The following is a 23623-nucleotide window of genomic DNA, read 5'->3' on the forward strand; positions in this document are numbered from 1 at the left end:
CTTCGCCTGTTCACGCATGCGCCGGTGCGTCAGCTGCCGCTGACGTCACCACCGCCGCATGCGCGCTGGGGGATTCTCTTCCGCCTCCGCCATGGCGGGCCCCGATTGCAGGCCTGGCCACCGTGGGGGCACCCCCCGGGGTCCGATCGCCCCGCGCTCCCCCCCAGGACCCCGGGGACCCACTCGTGCCGCCGATCCCGCCGGCACAGAGGTGGTTCAAACCACGGCGGCGGGACTTCGGCCCATCCGGGCCGGAGAATAACGGCAGCACAGAAACCCGTAGCCTCCCGCCGGCCCCCGCCATTCTCCGAGGCGGGCGGCGGGATTGGCGGCACGCCGACATTTTGCGAGTGGGAGAATCCTGGACTTGGCGGGGGTGGGATTTTCGGCGGCCCCGGGTGATTCTCCAACCCTGCTGGGAATCGGAGAATTTCGACCAGACTCCTCTTTGGACGAGATTGGACTGAGGGGTTTTGGCTCCTTTTCAGGCTATAAATTAAACCTGGAAAAGAGTGAATATTTTCCTGTTAATCCCCAGAGGGGTGTCAATCTGGAGGTATTGCTTTTTCCCCTTGCCAGAGTTAGCTTCCAGTATCTGGGTAGCCAAGTGGCCCATGATTGGCCTAGGCTTCATAAATTGAACTATATAATTGAACTATGCCTGGTGGGCATGGCGATGTCCGATTTGCAGAGGTGGGATAATCTCCCATTGGCCCTGGTGGACAATCAAGATTAATATTCCGCCAAGTTTCTTATTTCCGTTTCAATGCCTCTCTGTTTTCCTCGCTTAACTGTTCTTTGTGAGGCTGAGCAAGCTAGTAAATTCTTTCATATTGGCGGCTAAGGCACCAGGAATCCGTAGGGCGTACCTTCAGAGGGGCCGGCTGTCTGGGAGCTTTGCATTACCCAACTTTATCCTGTATTATTGGGCAGCCAATGCGGAGATGGTGCTGGATTGGTGTGAGAGTCGAATACCATCTGGGGGAGAATGGAGGCAAGTCTGTATAAGGGACCGAGCTTATGGACTCTGGTGACGGCGCCTCTCCTGTTCTCCCCAATGAAGTATATCTCGAATCCGATGGGGATTTCTACTCTGAAGAAAGGAAGGGGCTAAAGTGCTTGAGGGACATGTTTATGGAAGGACAGTTTGCCAGGCGGGAGGTGTTTCCGGCGAAATTCCAATTATCGGGGTACACCTGTTCCGATACTTTCATGTGAACGATTTGGTTCGTGGAGCTTCCTTACTTTCCCTGTCGCATCCCAACCCTCCCTGCGGGGGGGAATCTTATTGTCGCTGACACCTGGAGGGGGGGAGCATCGCGAATATTTATGGGCGGATCATTTCAAATGAATCTACGCCGTTGAATCGGGTTAAAGCACAATGGGAGGAGGATTTGGGGCCCATTCCAGATGAGGATATGTAGAATGAGGCCCTTTGTAGGGTGAATTCCACCTCCTCCTGCGCACAGCTCAGCCTGATCCAGCTTAAGGTGGTACACAGGGTGCACCTGACTAAAATTAGGTTGAGCGGGTTTTTTGCAGAAGTGGAGGACAGGTGTGAGTAGTGCACTTGTGGGCCTGCTGATCCCACTCACATCTTCTGGTAAGCTTTTGGGTCTCCGTCTTTTGCACCATGTCAGCAGTTCTCAGTGATATAGCCAGAGGGTCTATCGCCAGGGCGGGCAATTTATCTGGAGTCTTGTCCGTTGGTGGCCATGTTTGGGGTATCGGACTCGCTGGGATGCAGACCGGGGTGAAGGCAGATTCTCTTGCCTTTGCCACGCCGATAGCCCGGAGGATGGTTCTGCTACGAAGGAGAGCTTCCGCTTCGCCGAATACCTCAGCCTGGTTGGGTGACCTTATGGAGTTCTTATACCAGGAAAAGGTCAAGTACACCGTTAGGGGGTCGGTGGAGGGGTTCCACCTGAGGTGGCAGCCATTTATCTATACTTCAAAGGATTAATTATTATAAGCTGTTGGGGGATGGTTAGGGTATAGTAGTGGCCAAGGGGGCGGGGGTTATAAGTGTGGTTGAATGTGGGTTTTTTGTGTTACTGAGCCGTGTTTGTTATCTATGGAAAATCTTCAATAAAATATTTTATTTAAAAAATGGAGAGGCAGGCACTGACAGTAATCTGATCTGTTATATTCTGCATCAGCTGAAGTTCAATTTCCTGATGAAATGGAGACCGTGGGTGGAATTTAATGAAAGTGGGATTTGTGCAGGAGAGAGTAAGTCTGAGGGCAGAAACCAACAGCAGAGTTAAACAGCCACGGGGGAGGCAGTGATGGGGTGAACCCGCGAGAGGGCCAATGATACAGGCTGAGGGGCACACATCAGCACGTGAAATCTAGGGCCAGTGAAAGGGCTAAAATTAGAACCATGACGATCACAACCCAATATTTTTGGACACATGAGCATTGGAGGAGCAATGCCAAGGGAGGTGTCTGCAGGCACCATTATCAGGATCTACAAAAGGACCGGACCCCACCATTTGCCAGTCCCTGCACATCACTTCTGCTAATTGGTCAGCTGCCACATGATTGTGGTTGGATGCCCTCTTCTGACCCATTTGGGAATCTCACTGACTTCCCATTTCACTGGTGGAAATGAAATTCTGTCCAATATCAGCCAGGCAGTTCTCATTATAATGAAAATAGAGAATGCTGGATAAACTCAACAGATCTGGCAGCATCTGTGGAGAGAGAAACAGAGTTAATGTTTTGGATCTATAAAATCCTTCTACAGTCCTCACTCTTGTCTCCGCACTGCATTTAAATGTATAAAAATTGGCAAGTTATCCATCGTCACCTCTAGTCCCAACTATTCCAACGCACCCCAGGCGGGTCTCCCACATTCCAACCACCGTAAACATCAGGTCATTAAAAACGTTGCTGCCCATGTCTAATCACACATCCCCTTCCCAGTCACCACTGCGCTCACTGACCTGTGCCAGCTCCTAGTCAAGCAATCTCTTGACGCGGGTCCCTCTGGCGGAACGGGAAGTCAGCTGCATTCCCGAGTGAGCTGGGAGGGGCCAGCAGCCAGCCAATAAGGGAAACAGTCTGCAGAAACTGTCCAATTATGTGGTGGAGGCCGGCCCTTTTGTGGCTCCTTTCTGTCCGGTTATTGATGCCTCTGGTGCCTGTAGACACCTCCCTTGGTGTTGCCCCTCCACCGCTCATTTATCCAATTTTCATCCTTGCTATCAAACCCCTCCATGGCCTTGCCCCTCTCTGACTCTGTGATCTCCATTCCCACAATTTTTCGAGATATTTGCACTCCTTTAATTCCGACCTCTTGCCAATCATAATCGCTCCATCGTTGGAAGCTGTTCCTTCAGTTGCCTGGGCCCCCAGGCTGGGGAATTTCCTCCTTACACCACTCCATCTCTCTACCCCACTTTCCTCCTTTAGAGATATTTCTTATGACCTACCTCTTTTACTAAGCTTTTGGTCATCTGACCTAATGGGTGGGATTTTCCATCACTCCCCCGGCATGTTCCCCCGGCTGTACATGAGACGGGGGGGCATAGGGGGAGGGGCATTGTTGTTGTGACGTCAGGAAAACCCAGAAGACTGGCTTTCCTGAGTGCCCTGCAGAATTTTATTGCCAAATTTAAATGGAGTTGCTGCCCATTGTCAGCTTGGCCTCAGCGAGATAAAGATGCAGCCCGGTGATATGCACAGGTCATTATAGAGGGTGAAAACGAGATTAACCAGAACAGTAAGAGGACAAGGAACATCAGCTCTGTGCAGAAACTCGAGAAGCTGGGATTTTCTCCATAAAGGGAGAGATAATTAAGGGAGTATTTATAGAATAATTAAGGAAAAATTGTTTCCACTGGCGAGAGAGTTGGGAATCAGAAGACACAGATTTAATGTGATTGGCAAATGAACCAGAAGCAAGATAGATAAGGAGATTTAATTTTACACAGGGAGTGGGCATGGCCTGGAATGCGCTGCCTGAAAGGATTAAGAAAAAAAGGAAGCAGACTCAATGGTAACTTTCAAATAATTGGATAAATACTTGAGAAAGATAAGGGTAACAATTTAATGGAAAAATGTGTAAATGCCATTTTGGGCACGATTGGCAGGGTGTTGCTCGACGGCCGCGTTGGCGAGATCGCAGCCTGTGCTTAACGGCACTTAAGTGTTGAAAATGAGCCCCAACAAGCTTCTCACCATTACCGGCTGTCTCCCCATCTGATTCAACAGACTCGGGCCTCAGCGTCTCGGAGCTACTTTTAAATTCTCCCTCACCACTTACTCCCAGTCAACACACAAGCATGGCAGTGCGGAAACCTGTTTCTCTCTTTGGGGATGCCGACTTTGCCAGGCTTCACCACGCTGTCGATGCGAGATGGGACATCCTGTTTATCCGAGGGGGTAGGAGGCCCAGCAGCAGGGTCAACAATTCCACCTGGGAGCCAGTGGCAGCGACTTTCAGTGCGGGCAACACGACAAGGCGGACCGCCATACAATGTCGGAAGAAGACCAACGGCCTCCACCGAGCTGCAAGGGTAAGTTACCACCTCTCTCCAGGCATCAGTTCCACCTGCCACCCCTCAAGGACATGAAACATAGGTTGGTCCTCACAGCGGCAGGATGATTTTCTTTGATTCAGGAGTCCTGTGCATCCCTTCTGGTTTTTTTAATGGTGCCACTTAATGCCAAGAGGAAGAAATAGAAACCGTGTTCTCCAACTGTGAAGAAGAACCAAAAGCGCACATCCGACAACAACGGAGAGACTACACGACACAATGGCGAGGTCAGTTCTGTTTTATTAAATTTACATTCCATCACCTAATTCCGGTCCAAGGATCAATTGAGGCTCCAATAAACTAGGTACAAGCTTGGGTTCCTTTGTAACGGCATCGGGTGGGGGGGGGGGAAACTGCTGGTTTGGTTGACAATACAGGAAGACAAAAAATGTTGCACATCTACAACCAGTTAGAATACTTCGACAAATCACCAATGCCTTGAACTCACAATGTGTGATATTGGCGGAGACCATGTCAAGAGTGCGAAAATCTTTGCTATTATTACAAAAGCTTTAATCGTTAACAGTTGAATTAAAAACACCAAAGAAAATTCATACAATGTTCTTTTATCAATAATCCACAGCATGATTTCATTTAAAAGATGATGGTCCTGGTTTCTATTTGGCTCACACACTGTGATATTCCAACCCCTCCCACCCCCGTTCTGTTAAACACCACATGCGGCTTCAGAAAATTGTGACCCGTGGTTTACAACGGGAAAGTGGGAATAATTAAGTGTTATTTTGGAGGTCGCAGGATGTGGATTGTCCACAGTAATATTTCACACAGGGAAAATGACTGAGGGCCGATTTCTCCGGCCCCATCCCAGCAGGGGAAGGCCCAGGAAATACAGCAAGCTGTTCGGCGGGCCGAGAAATCCCGCTGGCGGGAGGGACCCTAAAACTCTGCCCGTAGTCCACCTGTGAATAGTTTCTTGCTTTGATCCTGTACCTGAAGGATTATGCAGACCTCCCGCCCCCGAGGGATTGTATTCACTATTCTGCCTCAAACTGAAAATATGTAAGACTGTCAGGTTTCCTGAAATTTATTCAGAGAGTATAATACACAGGTATTTTGTAACTGCGTTTCACAATAGCCTGCCCCAGGGTTTCAAAGACAGGTCACTGCTCTACATGTTAATTATACATAGTCAAGATTACTGCCATCTGTTTTGAAACGGAAGATTGGTTTTGAGTCTTCAATGAATTAAGCATAAGAGGGAAGAAGTGGTTTTGAGAAATGCATAATGGAATATATAAATACTGGTTCCGGCAGGGAAAGAAGGCAGCTATTTATATCGTGGAGACTCCATTTGCTATTTGAGCAAAAGCAGGAGAAAGCTAACTTTCACTAGGGTACAAAGGTTTTACTTTTCAGTTAATACAGTACTTTGCTTGCTCGTGACCTCTTATAACTCCTTAAACAAGCTCCAAGTATATAGAATGATACTGGAACCAAGGCAGATGGTGAGTGATAAGGTACAGGTCATCCAGGATCTCACTGAACCTGAGGGGCTGAATGGCCTCTTCCCCATTTCCGATGTTCCCAAGTCAGTTTTGATTTGTCTTGCTAGCCAAGGGTTCTGTAACAGGTTCCTTCAGCAAATCCTTTCCTCCGCCTCACTCACCGCTGACCCAATGTCAACCCGCAGAACACGGATTTGGATTGGCTAGATGACAACACCTCTAAAACTAATTTTGAACCAATTAGGAGCCAGATTTTACTCTGCGAGGGCGGGGAAGTTTGTCCCAATTGAAAAAGTGGAAGTGGGAAGTGAGCAGAGGTAAGGAAAAGATCTTTGAAGTTAATTGAAGAAATGAGACCAAGAGATGAAACAGACAAAGAAGTTCAAATAATGGAAAATGGGTTGGAGGGGGGATGGAAGTGGCAATCAGGCAAGCTGCATTAAAGTAGCCAAAACAATTTTGTCTGTTTTGAGTTTGGGTTAGATATTGCAATAAAAGCTATTCCAGATGTTTGGATACATTACATACAATAAGACTTGGGTTCATTCAATGTCATTGTCCACAATCAGGAAACCACCCCAAAGAAAAGTAAGCGCAGGAAAAGATTCAGCTGCCATAGCTCCAGGGTAGGAAAGCTCTAGTTTGTGGCAAGACTTTGCTCAGCAAAGTACTCTGAACGATCTTGCAGATCAGTTTAAGTGCCTCAGCGAGCCCCGCTTGACAGTTTTATACCAGATTACTGGCCTGAACCCGACTAGAAAATCCGAGGCTTGGTAAATATCTTTTTCATTCTTCATGGGATGTGGGAATCAGCGGGCTGGCCACCATTTATTGCTCGTCCCTAATTGCCTTTGAGGGGGGTATTTAAGAGTCAACCACATTGCTGTGGATCTGGAGTGACATGTAGGCCAGACCGGGTAAGGGTGGCAGATTTTCTCCCCAAAAGGAAGTGAACGAGAAAGTTTTTTGTATGACAGTGGTCACCATTTCGCTTTTAATTCCAGATTTTTATTCAAATTTCAGCCTCTGCCGGGGTCTCTGGATTATTACTCCAGTGACAATATCACAGCACCACTGCCTATCCTGTAAAGGTGACAAAGTCATGGTCAAATACTGAAATTATCTAGGAGTGATCTCAAAGCCCCAGGAGGTTGTCTTGCTGGGAGCTCAAGTACGTATCTGTGATTTGGAACGTGTGGATTGAGAACATGAAAAGGCCCGAACCCATTTCCCGTCTTGTTGTGGGTTGGTGTTTGGAATACAAGGCAATGAGAGCTGGAGTTGGACCATAGTTTGCTGTGAAGGGGTTGTACTGATTTCAAATGACGCTGAGTCTGGTTCTATTCAGTGGATATTGTTCAGTTGCCGTAGAGATATAAATTTATCGTTTCATCTGGTGCCTTCCGGCCACTTGCAGCGGCACTGCACAATGCAGAAATAGATCCAATCAAATTTCCTGATGAGAAGCCTTTGGATTCCCAGTCACCTAGTAGCTGAACCAATGAAGTTGCTCTCTTTGTAACACTGTCCATGATTGGCTGAAAGTGAGACTAGGAGGATAAAGGCTTCTCTCGAGGGCAAAGGGAGAGGAGGGGTATTGTCGCAACACTTCTGTCTTCCATTCACTTCAACGCATCAAGAGCAGCACAAACTTGAGCAAACACCTCGTCCACTGTACCCTCTGCGTTTATCTAATGAATGAAAAGAAAAGTAAATCAAAATGAATACCATACTGTTAATTAAAAAACCATTTCCTCCCATTCTGCCCTCGCTCCCTTCGTGCTCCTCTCTCTCTAAAGCACATGCCCACAGGTCCATGCTGGTCCAACTCAGAATAAATGTGGCCATTCTTGAATGGGTGAAGTGGACGGTGAGGACCAGAAGGCTGTGTGGGGCAGCACATTCAGGCCCAATCCTGTCCCAACACACACCCTTTCCAAAAGGAAAAGTGATCAGAAGAAGGCGTCTGGGTGACTTTTCCTCTCCAGAGCCCAAAAAGGGCCGAGGTTCATTTTATCAGTCCTGACTTATCACTAAACTCAGCGTAGCTACAAATCTGGCACTTGCCTTATTTTTTTAAAACGTTGTTCCAATTAAGTGGCAATTTAGCGTGGCCCATCCACCCTACCCTGCCCATCTTAGGGCTGTGGGTATGAGACCCACGCAGGCACAGGGAGAATGTACAAACTCCATTTGGACAGTAATCTGGGGCATGGACCGAACCCAGTTCCTCGGTTATGTAGGCAGCAGTGCTAACCACTGCGCCACCGTGCTACCCTCGTCCCTTATTTTCTTTTTAAAAAATAAATTTAGAGTACCCAATTATTTTTTCAAATTAAGGGGCAATTTAGCATGGCCAATCCACCTACCCTGCACATCTTTTGGGTTGTGGGGGTGAAACCCACGCAGACACGGGGAGAATGTGCAAACTCCACACGGACAGTGACCCAGGGCCAGGATTCGTTCCTTATTTCTAGTGACTGAATGGAGATAGGCTTGCTTTTGGCAATATGCCTTGTGTGGGTAGAATAGCTTTGGGGCCGATCAGTTAGCACTGAGAGGAGGACGGGAGCAATGTCCCCCCTCCAAGGGCTGTGAATCTTTGGATTTCTCTACCCCAGGGGTTTGTGGATGCTCCATCGTTGGGTTCATTTAAGACTGCGATGGACAGATTTTCCGTGTCTTGGGCAATCAAGGGATATGGGAGTAAGTAGGAGAGTGGGTGTAGAGCTGAAGGTTAGTTATGAATGGAGGTACAAGGTCGATGGCCCATGTGGTCTGCTCCTGCTTCTTATGCTCTAATGTGCATCCTTGTTGTGTTTGGGTGCCAATGTCTCATCTGGTTTTAAAAGGTGTTGGCAGAGGAATTCAAGGAACTGTGTGATCTGTGGAATAAGTCCCTCTACTTTTCTGTCTTTGCTATTCCCTCACACCACTCTCTCACACACTCACTCACTCAGGAAGCCAGTGATCTACTCCCTGTTTACTTTGCAGTGCTGGTGATGGCAGATGCTTTGAACTGATGTTCGGAACTTACGATTTCACCCTGCTCCCCCAACAGCCAATCAAATAAGACACATCGACATAGTTGACAACCAATATTCTAACCTCTAGCCAATCATACCAGAGCTTGTTACTACTGCCTCCCCAGACCACTGTCGTTCCAATAGGATTTTGATGCTCGCCAAACTTACAGTAACAAAATGTTTGCAATGGATGGGGAAGATCTTGCAATGATCTCCCAAAGAAGAGCTGGGATTGAGCGATGGAACTAAAGATGAGCAATAGTGCAGTGACAACAGCTTTGTCAAAGAATATTTTTAGTAGCAGCAATGAATTGCATATTTCAACATGCTTTCACTTCCTTAGGCCTCTTTGCCACGTAGTCTAATATAGTGAGGCTCCTTTTTTTTACATTTTAGGGATTGGTTCTCCCACAACATCTTCTACTCACTTTTGACAAGGCCACGTATTGTCTCAGACGGAGTCTGCAACCGTGTCCTCGGTCAAATGGGCTGCCACAGAGTCCTAATGTCCATCTGATTAAAATCTCTCCCCTAGTGAAGAGCATTGGTGCATCACATGCCCCTGACTGCACCGCCAAGTGGCGAGTTTATGGATAACACTGCCCAAGGCCATCGGGTAGTTTTTATTTTTGATTGCCCATGGCAGCAGCTGTGAGGTTCAAAGGGCTTCCTCTGCCGCCACTGGACAGCTAAAACCAAGCTTAATCCAAAATCCAGATGTTCACAGATTACACAGGAATTCCCTTCATGTGGGTCCCGCGCTCATTTCAAATCCTATTTCAAGTAGTTCATTGATTTCCAGGGTCACCATAGAACAGCACACATGGAGCTAAGATTTCAAGAAAAACTCTCCCTTCAAGACATTGTTTGTTTCTGCTGCTACTTTAGAAAGTGTTGCCATATTATCTCTGTTTCAGGCCTCACCTTCCTGATGATACCCCTGGGTTGATAGAAGTTGATGACGGGCTCAGTTGCTTTGTAGTAGGTTTCCAGACGTTTTGTGATGGTTTCTTCGTTGTCATCGGATCGCCCGCTCGTCTTGCCCCGTCCCAGCAGCCGTTGGACCATGGTCTCTTTTCCAGCATCAACATACAAGAGCAGGGTAGGGGGGCCGATCTATTAGGACAGAGAGTGAACACAATCAACCAATTAGCTGAAGGACATTTCTCCGAGTGCAGCTCGGAATTCTCAATCTTTCTGTCTGGTTTTTCTTTCTCACTCTTATTTTTTTTAAACCCAAAGATTTATTTATAGCACTTAACCGGAATATACAAAGTACAGTAGTGGTCAAACGAGGTATACAAATTTAACCTTGTTCAATATGGTAAAATGATACTACTGAATCAAACTACTTTTTTAAACCACGTACAGGGTTTTTAAGCATATGTTACAATGAGTTCAAAAAGAAATTTACAAATTGAACCTGTCAGTTTTTGCTGGAATTGTTTTTGCACCGCAAACATTCTCAAAGTGACAAATTGTGGAGCTTGAAGAATGCAGGGAGGCCAGCGCACCGGCGTAAGCAGGACCCAGGGTTCAGAGGTCATAGAATTTACAGTGCAGAAAGGAGGCCATTGGGCCCATCGGGTCTGCACCAGCCCTTGGAAAGAGCACCCCACAAGCCCACACTTCCAACCCATCCCTGTAACGCAGTAACCCCACCCAACCTTTTTGGACACTAAGGGCAATTTAGCATGGCCAATCCACCTAACCTGCACATCTTTGGACTGTGGGAGGAAACTGGAGCACCCGGTGGAAACCCACGCACACACGGGGAGAATGTGCAGACTCCGCACAGACAGTGACCCAGCGGGGAATCGAACCTGGGACCCTAGAGCTGTGAAGCAACTGTGATAATCACGATGCTACCGTGCTACCACTACTGCCCATATTGTTGGTTGTCCCTGCAAGGACTGGATTTGGAGAGAGATACTGCTGTGGGCAGACTATTGTACATAGTTCAATAAAGTCTTGTTCCACTACTCAGGCTTCCTCAAGCTACTAAACTCACAGGGACTCTGATCTAATAATGAAGCTCATTTCCAGGAAAGACGTGGTAATCTAAAATTAGATCTCAATCTCCCAATTCAGTGAGGATGCAGACAACACATACAGGATTTTAATGAGTCACTCACCACCCCCTTCCCCATGATCAGCAACTCCATCTCTCCCTATTGAGTAGGTTGTACCCGTCTCCTCCTCCCCCCCCCCCCCCCACCCCGAACAAATATCTGAGCTAGTGTCCCTCATTCTTCTTTGAGCTGCCCCTTGCCAGGAGTTGGGCTTACGGTCTCTCGCACTTCCTAACTCTGGGGATTTATGTTAACTTGGATTTGCAGTTAGTCCGAGACAACCACAAGGCGGCTCTTTTTCATCCCTGTCTTGAGCATAAACAAAATAGGTTTGCAAACTTCATCCACCATCATTCCAGCTCCATCATGCTGCAGGTTTTTCGGAGTATTGTATAATTTAAAGCCACGGTCTTGCTTAAGTAGAATACTCCCCTTTTTTATTATTTGTGCAAGTTATGCCAGCTTGAGGGTGCATGAGAGACAAACTGCAGCTAAGGTGAAGCACAGCATCTATGCATCTGACCCAGAGTTCCACAGTGTAATCCTGTCAGGGCTGGCAACACTTACAAAGCTATTACTGGTTTCACACTACTGCTTTTTTAAAAAAAATATAATTTTTATTGGAATTTTTTACAGAAAATATAAAACATAACGACAAACAATGAAATGCAACAAAATAACCCATAATAACCGTACCACCCCCAGACCGTATCGACGCATGTATCACATCCCCCCACCCCCCCAACCCCAATGAGCAACAAAAGAACTTCAAAATAAATTTAAATTAAATAAACAAACATAGTCATCGTCCGCCCCCCCCCCCCACACCTTCCCCCCCCCCCCCCCGGGTTGCTGCTGCTACTGTCCCAGTACCCTATCGTCGAGCCACAAAGTCGAGAAAAGGTTGCCACCGCCTAAAGAACCCTTGTACCGACCCTCTCAGGGCGAATTTGACCTTCTCTAGCTTAATGAAACCCGCCATGTCATTGATCCAGGTCTCCACGCTTGGGGGCCTCGCATCCTTCCATTGTAGCAAGATCCTTCGCCGGGCTACTAGGGACGCAAAGGCCAGCACACCGGCCTCTTTCGCCTCCTGCACTCCCGGCTCCACCCCAACCCCAAAAATCGCGAGTCCCCAGCCTGGCTTGACCCTGGATCCTACCACCCTCGACACTGTCCTCGCCACCCCCTTCCAGAACTCCTCCAGCGCCGGGCATGCCCAGAACATATGGGCATGGTTCGCTGGACTCCCCGAGCACCTGACACACCTGTCTTCACCTCCAAAGAACCTACTCATCCTTGTCCCAGTCATGTGGGCCCGGTGCAGCACCTTGAATTGGATGAGGCTAAGCCGCGCACACGAGGAGGAAGAATTAACCCTCTCCAGGGCATCAGCCCATGTCCCGTCTTCGATCTGTTCCCCCAGTTCCCCCTCCCACTTAGCTTTCAGCTCCTCTACTGACGCCTCCTCTGCCTCCTGCATAACCTTGTAGATATCAGATATCTTCCCCTCTCCGACCCAGACCCCCGAAAGCACCCTGTCGCTCACCCCCCTCGCGGGAAGCGAAGGGAATCCCTCCACCTGCCGCCTAGCAAATGCCTTTACCTGCAGATACCTGAACATGTTCCCCGGGGGAGCCCAAATTTCTCCTCCAACTCCCCAGGCTCGCAAACCTCCCATCAATAAACAGGTCCCTCAGCTGTCTGATGCCCGCTCTGTACCAAACCCTGAAATCCCCCATCAATATTCCCGGGGACGAACCTATGGTTCCCCCTTAACGGAGCCTCCATCGAGCCCCCCACTTCTCCCCTATGTCGCCTCCACTGCCCCCAAGTCTTGAGGGTAGCCGCCACCACCGGACTCGTGGTATACCTCGTAGGAGGGAGCGGCCGCGGCGCCGTTACCAGGGCCCCCAGGCTTGTATCTCCACAGGACGCCCTCTCCATCCATTTCCATGCTGCCCCCTCCCCCTCCATTACCCACTTGCGCACCATCGACACATTGGCCGCCCAATAATACCCCGAGAGATTGGGTAACGCCAGCCCCCCCCCCCCCCCCCCCCCCATCTCTACCCCGCTCCAAGAAGACCCTCTTCACCCTCGGGGTCCCATGCGCCCAAACAAAGCTCATGATGCTGCTCGTAACCCTTCTAAAAAAGGCCCTAGGGATAAAGATGGGCAAACACTGAAAAAGGAACAAGAACCTCGGGAGAACCGTCATTTTGACGGACTGCACTCTACCCGCCAACGATAGCGGCACCATGTCCCACCATTTAAATTCCTCTTCCATCTGCTCCACCAGCCTGGTAAAAAAATTTTTTATTTTTTTTTTATAAATTTAGATTACCCAATTATTTTTTTCCAATTAAGGGGCAATTTAGCGTGGCCAATCCACCTACTCTGCACATTTTTGGGTTGTGGGGGCGAAACCCACGCAGACACGGGGAGAATGTGCAAACTCCACACGGACAGTGACCCAGAGCCGGGATCGAACCTGGGACCTCAGCGCCGTGAGGCGGTTGTGCTAACCACTAGGCCACCGTGCTGCCCTCAGCCTGGTAAAATTAAGCTTATGGACAGTCCCCCAACTCCTGGCCACCTGCACCCCCAGGTATCTGAAACTCTTCACTGCCCTCTTAAATGGGAGTCTCCCAATTCCCTCCTCCTGATCACCCGGGTGTACTACAAATACCTCACTCTTGCCTAAATTTAACTTATAGCCCGAGAAGCCCCCAAATTCTGCTAACAGCTCCATCACCCCCGGCATTCCCCCTTCTGGATCCGCCACATACAATAGCAGGTCGTCCGCATACAGCGATACACGATGTTCCTCCCCACCCCGCACCAGACCCCTCTATCTCCCTGACTCCCTCAACGCCATAGCCAAAGGTTCAATCGCCAGTGCAAAGAGCAAGGGGGACAGGGGCACCCCTGCCTGGTCCCACGGTAGAGCCTAAAGTACTCCGATCTCCTTCCATTTGTAACTACACTCGCCATCGGAGCCGCGTAGAGCAGCCTCACCCATTTGATGAATCCCTCTCCGAATCCGAACCGCTCCAGCACCTCCCACAGGTACCCCCACTCAACTCTATCAAACGCTTTCTCCGCATCCAGCGCCACCACTATCTCTGCCTCCCCCTCCACTGCCGGCATCATAATAACATTTAGCAGTCTCCGCACATTCGTGTTGAGCTGCCGTCCCTTGACAAATCCTGTCTGGTCCTCATGTATCACCTCTGGCACACATTCCTCTATCCTGGTGGCCAGGATCTTCGCCAGCAACTTAGCGTCAACATTGAGGAGCGAGATAGGCCTGTATGATCCACACTGCAAGGGGTCCTTAGCCCGCTTTAGGATCAGAGAGATCAGTGCCCGCGACATCGTCGGGGGCAAAGCCCCCCCCCTCCCATGCCTCATTGAAAGCTCGCACCAACAGGGGGCCCACCAGATCCGCATACTTTTTATAAAATTCCACCGGGAACCCGTCCGGCCCCGGCGCCTTACCTGACTGCATTTGTCCAATCCTCCTGACTAGCTCCTCCAACTCTATCGGCGCCACCAGCCCCTCTACCAGCCCCTCTTGAACCCTTGGGAAACATAGCCTGTTCATGAAGCTCTCCATCCCCCCTCTCCCCATCGGAGGTTCTGACCGGTACAGTTCCTCGTAGAAGTCCCTAAAGACCCCATTTACTTCTGCCCCCTTCTTCACTACATTCCCACCCCTATCCGTCACTCCACCAATTTCCCTAGCCGCATCTCGCCTGCGGAGCTGATGCGCCAACATCCTGCTCGCCTTCTCCCCATACTCATATACCGTGCCCTGCGACCTCCTCCACTGTGTCTCCGCCTTTCTGGTGGTCAACAAGTCAAATTTGGCCTGCAAACTGCGCCGTTCCCCCAGCAACCCCTCCTCCGGTGCCTCCGCGTATCTCCTGCCCACATCTAGGAGCTCTCCCACCAGTCTCTCCCTCTCCTTCCTCTCCCTCCTTTCCCTATGGGCCCGGATGGAGATCAGCTCTCCCCGGATCACTGCTTTCAGAGCCTCCCAGACCATCCCCACCCGGACCTCCCCCGTATCATTGGTATCAAGATACCCCTCAATACTTCCCCAGACCCTCCTACACACCTGCTCATCAGCCAGCAGCCCCACATCCAGGCGCCAGAGCGGGCGCTGGTCCCGCGCCTCCCCCATCTCCAGATCAACCCAGTGCGGAGCATGGTCTGAGATCGCTATGGCCGAATACTCTGCATCCTGCACCTTCGGGATCAATCCCCTGCTCAGGATGAAAAAATCTATTCGGGAATAGACCCTATGGACATGGGAGAAAAAGGAATACTCCCGCGCTCTCGGCCTCCCAAACCTCCAGGGATCCACCCCTCCCATCTGGTCCATAAACCCCCTCAGCACTCTGGCCGCCGCCGGTCTCCTACCCGTCCTTGAACTGGACCGGTCCAGTGGGGGATCCAGCACTGTATTAAAGTCTCCCCCCATGATCAGGCCCCCCGCCTCCAGGTCCGGAATGCGGCCCAACAAGCACCTCATGAAGCCGGCATCATCCCAATTCGGGGCATATACATTAACCAGCACCACCTTCTCTCCCTGCAGCCTACCCTTCACCATAATATATCTGCCCTCCTTGTCCGACACCACCTCAGCCGCCTCGAACACCACCCTCTTCCCCACCAGGATCGCCACCCCCCGGTTCTTCGCGTCCAATCCTGAGTGAAAAACCTGCCCCACCCACCCCTTCCTCAGACGAACCTGGTCCGCCACCTTCAAGTGGGTCTCCTGGAGCATAGCCACGTCCTCCTTCAGCCCCTTCAGATGAGAACATACCCTAGTTCTCTTAACCGGCCCATTCAGCCCCCTCACGTTCCAGGTAATCAGCCGAATCAGAGAGCAACCTCCCCTTCTCCCCTGCCGGCTAGCCATAGCTTATCGACTGCTCGCCCCAGGCCAGCTCGCCCCGCCTGACCCGTTCCCCATGGCGATAACGCCTCTCCTCTACCCCCCGGCCCACACCAGCTCCTTCCTGGCCATTCCAGCAGCAACCCGGTATCTCTCCTCCCCCCCCCCCAGGCTAGGACCCCTCCTAGCCGCGACGCACCCTCAATGGTACTTCCGTGAGTCAGCTGACTTCTGCTGATCCGGCAGCTCCCGCCAAAACCCATCTCCTCCCGGCATGGGGTCATCCCCCTCTTGCCACACCTCCTTGGCAGCGCTTCAGCGCGGGAAAGAAAACCAGTAGAGGCCACGCCCCCACCTCCAGCTCCGCCCCCCCCTGCTCCGCAGCGCGGACAACCAGAGGAAAGCCCGCGCTTTCACACTGCCACACCCCACCCTTCCGACGCAGCTCCTCAAAATCCAGTTTCACCCCAACCCCCGGCCCGTACAGAAGAGAACATATAAAGCACATACCCCCAATGTTCCCCACATACCCCACACCCATACCCAACAGACAAACCCACCCGGAAACAGAGCAAAAAGAAAAGCAGCATTAAAAAAAACGTGTCAAAATTGAAGAACAGCAACAGCAAAAACAGCAACGGCCATAGTGTGTCCCCAGGCCCTAGTTCGAGTCCAGCTTCTCCGCCTGTACAAAGGCCCACGCCTCCTCTGGGGACTCGAAGTAGTGGTGCCGGTCCTTATATGTCACCCACAGACGCGCAGGCTGCAGCATTCCAAATCTGACCTGCTTGGCATGCAGCACCACCTTCGTCCGGTTGAACCCGGCCCTCCGCTTTGCCACCTCCGCACTCCAGTCCTGGTAGATTCGTACTACCGAATTCTCCCACTTGCTACTCCTCTCTTTCTTGGCCCAGCGCAGCACACACTCCTGGTCACTAAATCGATGGAACCGCACCAGCACCGCCCGCGGGGGTTCATTTGCCTTAGGCCTCCTGGCCAGCACTCTGTGAGCTCCCTCAAGCTCCAGGGGCAAATGGAAGGACCCCGCTCCCATCAACGAGCTCAACATCGTGGTCACGTACCACGGGAGATCCGACCCCTCTAGCCCCTCCGCCAGGCCCAGGATCCTCAAATTCTTTCGCCTCGTGCGAACGTCCAGCTCCTCCAAGCGGTCTTGCCACTTTTTGTGAAGTGCCTCGTGCAACTCCACTTTCCCCACGAGGACCACGGCCTCCTCCTCCCGCTCAGCGGCCTGCTGCTGCAACTCCCGGATAAACACCTCCTGAGCCGCCTGAGCTCCAAGCAGCTTGTTGGTAGTCGCATTCAGTGAGTCCAGCAACTCAGCCTTCAGCTCCGCAAAACAGCGCAGAAGAGCAGCTTGCTGCTCCTGCGCCCACTTCCACCAGTCCTCAGGTGTTCCGCCGGCCGCCATTTTGTCCTTCTTCCCCTGCTTTTCTTGTGGAGCTGCTGCAGCTTTTTCCTTTGCTCCACTCCGGGTGAGCACCATAAATTATGGGGAATGCTCCTCTAGACACCTTCCCCCACCGGGATTCGTCGATTTGGGGCCCTCAAATCAGCCCAAAAGTCCTTAAGTAGCGGGAGCTGCGGTGCGGCTTAGCTGCAACTGCAAAGCCGGTTTTCTGACCGCTCCACTCCTAGTCCAGGCCATCCACCGGTGGAGAATCTGAGAAGGAGTGTTCCCACACGGGGAAAAGTCCAAACAGCACCACTATGAGCCCTTAAAAGAACCCCAAAGTCCGAAAATAGTGGGAGCCACTGAACGTGCGGCTTAGCTCCGCATCACCGCTACCGGATGTCCGTCTCCGCTTCTTCAATGGCCTTGGATGAGATATTTTCACAGTTCTTACCTCTGCTGCTAGAATTCAGCTTTCATAAAGGCCCTCAGGTCAGCCTGAGACCTATAAGCTGGCCCTTCCCCCGCTAGCATGCTAGCAGAGGCTTTTGTTTGTTGCTGTTCAGACAAATCTTGCACTGTCTCTGAGGGTCTGATAACCAAGAAACATCCTATTCCTGGGGGAAAATACTCCTTGAACATTCACCCATGCCTTTTCATCGAAATTCCAACCCGTGCTGCCCAAAAAAGAGCTCTTTTCTGCAACCTTAGGCAGGAGCTGCCTCGTGTGTGCTCACTCACTTCATGATGCACACCGGAAGTCCTCACACTACTGCTTTGATGCACTTATGTGTTCAAGGGAGGGAGAATCACGAGTGCACTTGACCTCACGACTGTTTGCAAGTCTGTAATAGAAGTGCTTATTACAAGTCTGTGTCATTTTGCACAAAACCTGTTTACTTTCATGGCTGAATCGCTCTGCCCTCAGGCAAATGTATTCTTCCCAGCTCCACCCAGAGTTTCCATAATGCTAAGAATCAACTCACCGCCCAACCTAAGTTTCCCAATTATAATATTTGAAGGAGGTTGTGCTTTTATTACTGAAGAAGCACATAAGTTGAAATTCTGGAATCGACACTCGGCCTGCCAGAGATAGAAGGGGAGAGGAGAGAAAATATTTCAGGTTAACCCTTTACTGGTCGCTACCCATAACACCGACCTCTTTTCACTCAGTCCTGTCTTATGATTCTTTTTGAGAGAGATGGTTGAACCGGGCAACTGATCTGATCTCGCCCAAAGCCAAAGTGGTCTCCGATGAGCCTGACAGAGTAGCTTAATTTATTTGGCAAGAGCTGGCGCACCTTTGTTTAGTGTCCTTGCATGATTAACCCAGGTGGAAAACATCTATGTTAAAACTTCCATCAGCATTAAGTCAGGTCCCCTGCACTTTCAAGCTAACTGACCCTTAACAAGAGAACTTTACTGATGAATACACTCAGAGACGGAAACACAAAGGGCATGAGTGTTAATAATCCTTTGTAGCTTTGATTATTAAGTACAAAAGAAATTCACTGATTAAGATTGAAGATGAATCACAAAGACTCTGATCAACCCTGGAATAACTGTATAAAGACATCTTTTCTCAGGGTTTTGAAGGATTTGTTTTCTAGTTCCTTTGGTATTTAGTGTCCTATTGCTCAGTGAACAGGTTGATTAGTGGGGCTGGTCTTGGGCTATGGGATCGGCTCTTTCAGCAGCATCCAGCCCTGCTATGATATTGTCACTGACTGGCCTGATCGTGTCAATCTTCAGAACTGAATCAATAGCGCACAAATTACACACTACACTGTCACCCTAAGTCCAAACCATCTCTGAACTGCTTCAGAATTTACGTATGGTGTATTGCCGTTCATTAACACGGGGATTGAGTTTAAGAGCCGCGAGGTTTTGCTGCAGCTTTATAAAACCCTGGTTAGACCACACTTGGAATATTGTGTCCAGTTGTGGTCACCTCATTATAGGAAGGATGTGGATGCTTTGGAGAGGGTACAGAGGAGATTTACCAGGATGCTGCCTGGACTGGACATGTCTTATGAAGAAAGATTGAGGGAGCTAGGGCTTTTGTCACAGAAGCGAAGAAGGCAGAGAGGTGACTTGATAGACGTGTATAAGGTGATGAGAGGCATGGATAGAGTGGATAGCCAGAGACTTTTCCCCAGGGTGGAAATGGCTGTCATGAGGGGACATAATTTTAAGGTGATTGGAGGAAGGTATAGGGGAGATGTCAGAGGTAGGTTCTTTACACAGAGTGGTGGGTGTGTGGAATGCATTGCCAGCAAAGGTGGTGGAGATAAAGTTATTAGGGACATTTAAGCGACTCTTAGACGGGCACATGGACAGCAGTAAATTGAAGGGGTGTAGGTCAGGTTGATCTTAGATTAGGATAAATGGTCGGCACAACATGAAAATGAAATGAAAATCGCTTCTTGTCACAAGTAGGCTTCAAATGAAGTTACTGCGAAAAGCCCCTAGTCACCACATTCTGGTGCCTGTTCGGGGATGCTGGTACGGGAATTGAACCCGCGCTGCTGGCCTGCCTTGGTCTGCTTTCAAAGCCAGCGATTTAGTTCTAAACCATCCCCTCGTGGGCTCAAGGGCCTGTACTGTGCTGTACTGTTCTATGTTCTATTCCTCCGTCCAATCCCCAGGTCAAGGGGAAACTCTTCGGCCTCTTCCAAGTACAGATTGGAAACATAGAAAATAGCAGGAGGGGGCCATTCAGCCCTTTGAGTCTGCTCCGCCATTCAGTATGATCGTGGCTGATCCTGTATCTCCACACCACGCTCTCTCCACATCTTTGATGCCTTTATAAGGTAGAAATCTATTTCCTTCTTAAATATATTCCGTGATTTGGCCTCCACAGCCTACTGTGGTAGAGAATTCCACAGGTTCACCACCCTCAGAGTGAAGAGGTTTCTCCTCATCTCAGTTCTAAATGGCCGACTCTGTATCCTGAGACTGTGACCCCTTGTTCTTGAACCCCCCCCCCCCCCCCCCAGGAGAAGCAACGTCCCCGCATCCAGCCTCTCCCATCATCCATGCGACCTTCCCATGCAATCGCAGCAGGTGTAACACCTGCCCCTTTACCTCTTCCATGCTTATCATCCCAGGCCCAAAACACTCATTCCAGGTTAAGCAGCGTTTCACTTGCACCTCTTTCAATCTGGTCTATTGCATTCACTGCTCCCAATGTGGTCTCCTCTATATCGGAGAGACCAAACGCAGACTGGGTGATTGCTTTGCTGAGCATCTTCGGTCTGTGCGTATTCAGGACCCTAACCTTCCCATTGATTGCCATTTTAACACAAGACCCTGCTCCCATGCCCACATGTCTGTCCTTGGCCTGCTGCAATGTTCCAGCGAAGCTTAACGCAAACTGGAGGAACAACATCTTATCTTCCGGTTAGGCACACTACAGCCTTCCGGTCGCAACATCGAATTCAACAACTTCAGATGATCAGCTCTAACCCACCTCGACCCATTTGTTTTCATCCCATTTCATTTTAACTGTTTTTAACCATTTCTTTCTTTCATGTCTTTCTTTATATATGATGTGGAGATGCCAGCGTTGGACTGGGGTGAGCACAGTAAGAAGTCTTACAACACCAGGTTAAAGTCCAACAGGTTTGTTTCGAATCACTAGCTTTCGGAGCACTGATTCACCTGAGGAAGGCGCAGTGCTCCGAAAGCTAGTGATTCAAAACAAACTTGTTGGACTTTAACCTGGTGTTGTCAGACTTCTTACTTTCTTTACATTCACCCCTCCCCCCCCAATCTTATCCACCTTTCCTTACCCTTTCTCCCATTTGCTTCCCCCTTCCCCTCCCCCCTCATCTACATCTGTCACCGTTTACCCTCTGATGTTAGTTTCTCTGCAGTTTGGCCGTTCACACCTTTTGTTCTCTCTGGGGACTGCCATTGCCACTCTTTCCCCTTGCTTTCTGTGGCTATTAGCACCCCATTTCCCTGGGTTTCGGTGGCTATGACTCATCTTTCATTCTCACTCACAGTATAAATATTTCCCACTTTTTCTGACAAAGGGTCATCTGGACTCGAACCATTAGCTCTTTTCTCTCCCTACAGATGCATCCAGTATGCCAGTCCTGTCAGAATTTTGTCTGTTTCAATTAGAACCCCTCTAAATTCCAGTAAAAGAGGCCTAGTTGGTCCAACATCTCCTCATACGACAATCATGCCATCCCAGGAATCAGTCTGGTGAACATTTGCTGCACTCCCTTCTTTGGCAAGCATATATGCTTTCTTCGAAGAGGAAGCCAAAACTGCACACAGTACCTCCAACCGATGATCAGGCACCTCTGCAGTCCCATCAGCAGCAATCTCTCAACTGCTTTCCCCTTGCCACTAATTCCACTTGGATACAGCGGGTTACAGTTTAACAGGCCCTTCCCGTACCAGCCTTCCTGAACAGGCGCCGGAATGTGGCGACTAGGTGCTTTTCACAGTAACTTCATTGAAGCCTACTTGTGACAATAAGCGATTATTATATTGTTATTATCCAGTGGCCAAGCTGTTAATTCTTAGTCTGGATGCGGAGTGCCAGTGGGCTATTTGTCCAAGGGAGGCATCACAATAGAGCCGACCTCAGACGATAACAGAGAGGAGGAAACAGAGTATCTCTGGGAAAAGTCACAGTGATCTCTCATGACTAATTCAGTCTGGGAATGCAAGGCGACAAACACTTGGCTTCAAGCCAAGCAAAGAAGGAAGGTGAGAACTTGCATTTGTGTCGCACTTGCACAATCTCAGGCCATCCCAACAGTGTCTTGCGGCCAATTTAAGCATTTTTGTAGGTGTAGCCACCATTGTAGTGGCCACACAGGAAACACAGCAGTCAATTTGCATAAACTCTCACAAACAACAATGAGACAATGGCCCAGATTTTAAAGTTGTAATTATGGTGAAACAGCCAGCAGCCTTCATTGTTGCAATTGTGAAACTGACAGCAGCCTCTGGCATTCACACACCCACGGTCAGGCATGGAAATTCCAAAGTTCTGGTCAGGGTGCGGCTGTTAACTTTCTCAAAGATTGAGTTCTCTTGAATGCACTAGAATTAGGTTGAACTTCCATTTTTTGACAATCAGCGACGCTAAAAAAAAACTTTGAAAAAGTTAAGACTTGTTGAATAAGGTACAATTGGGTGTAAAACTAAATCATAATTTCTGCTGTAGAGACTTTCTGGCCCTGAAAAATATTTCTGTATCTGTGGGGCGTAAATTAGCTTCATTAAGAAGGGATCACACCATAGCTTTTTGATATTGTAAAAACGTCACTTTGTACACGGTTATATTTCAATTTCTACCTTAAACAAACGCCTGCGTGCAAATCTTTACTTCGCTCTCTGTAAAACGATTAATAAATGAAGGACAGGGCTGCACATGGCACAATGGTTAGCATTGTTACCTACGGCGCTGAGGAGACGGGTTGGAATTCCGGCCCTGGATGGAATGTGCAGGGTAGGTGGATTGGCCACGCTAAATTGCCCCTTAATTGGGAAAAAAATAATTGGGTACTCTTCAGAAAAAAAATCAGTCCCATTTGAAGGACAATCGGTGCATTTTACTTCCTGGTTGGCAACCTGTGAGAATATTTCAATGGGACTCGCTGTTTGATGAGGTCCATACAGTTGGAGCCGGAGCCAAATTAATGCGGGGACAGGGAAAATCCGTGGCACAGAGACTGCCCGCTCTTTATGGGCAGCTTTCTCACAGGTCAGTGGCATCACGTTACCACTCAAAGAAAAATTTGGGCCAATGACCAAATAGTGACGTTGCTCGAGGGTTAGATATTAGGCAGGACTCCGGGGAGAACTGCTCTGCTGTCCTCTGAATGATACTGTGGGATCATTTAGATTCAAAGAAGAGTCAGACAGTGTTTCAGGTGATCTGTCTCCATATGCACCCCCCCCCCCCCCCCCCCCCCCCAATGCCACAAAACCCTGTACCCGCTTCTCAAATTCTTCTCCTTGCTTCACTTCCCGGGGGTAGCCATCAATCAAGAAGCCCTTCGAGACGTCTGCCTTGGCAATCATGGCGTCCCTCAGCATTTCCAGGATAGTTTCCTGAGGAAACAAGATGGGTACAGAGGGTTTTCAATATACAGGAACTGCGGATTAAAAAAAAACAAAATACATGCTATTCACCTACAAGCTACACCATCAAACTATTAAACA

At 49.5% G+C, this 23623-nt stretch overlaps 1 protein-coding gene across 4 annotated transcripts in view; it reads right to left on the reverse strand.

Annotated features, from left to right (window-relative positions):
- Positions 1-4766: 4766 nt before the first annotated feature.
- The window catches only part of LOC119955856 (adenylate kinase isoenzyme 1-like), a 211274-nt gene continuing 192417 nt past the window's right edge, over positions 4767-23623 (reverse strand). For all 4 annotated transcript variants that reach the window (XM_038782496.1, XM_038782497.1, XM_038782495.1 and 1 more), the window contains 3 exons: positions 23396-23512; positions 9961-10152; positions 4767-7701 (listed from right to left, as the gene is read on the reverse strand). In XM_038782496.1, the coding sequence (XP_038638424.1) occupies positions 7633-7701; positions 9961-10152; positions 23396-23512 (378 nt within the window). In that variant the 3' untranslated portion in view covers positions 4767-7632. The remainder of the gene's footprint in view (positions 7702-9960; positions 10153-23395; positions 23513-23623) is intronic.

The sequence above is a fragment of the Scyliorhinus canicula genome, chromosome 21 (genome assembly GCF_902713615.1).
Source record: "Scyliorhinus canicula chromosome 21, sScyCan1.1, whole genome shotgun sequence".
NCBI lineage: Eukaryota > Metazoa > Chordata > Chondrichthyes > Carcharhiniformes > Scyliorhinidae > Scyliorhinus > Scyliorhinus canicula.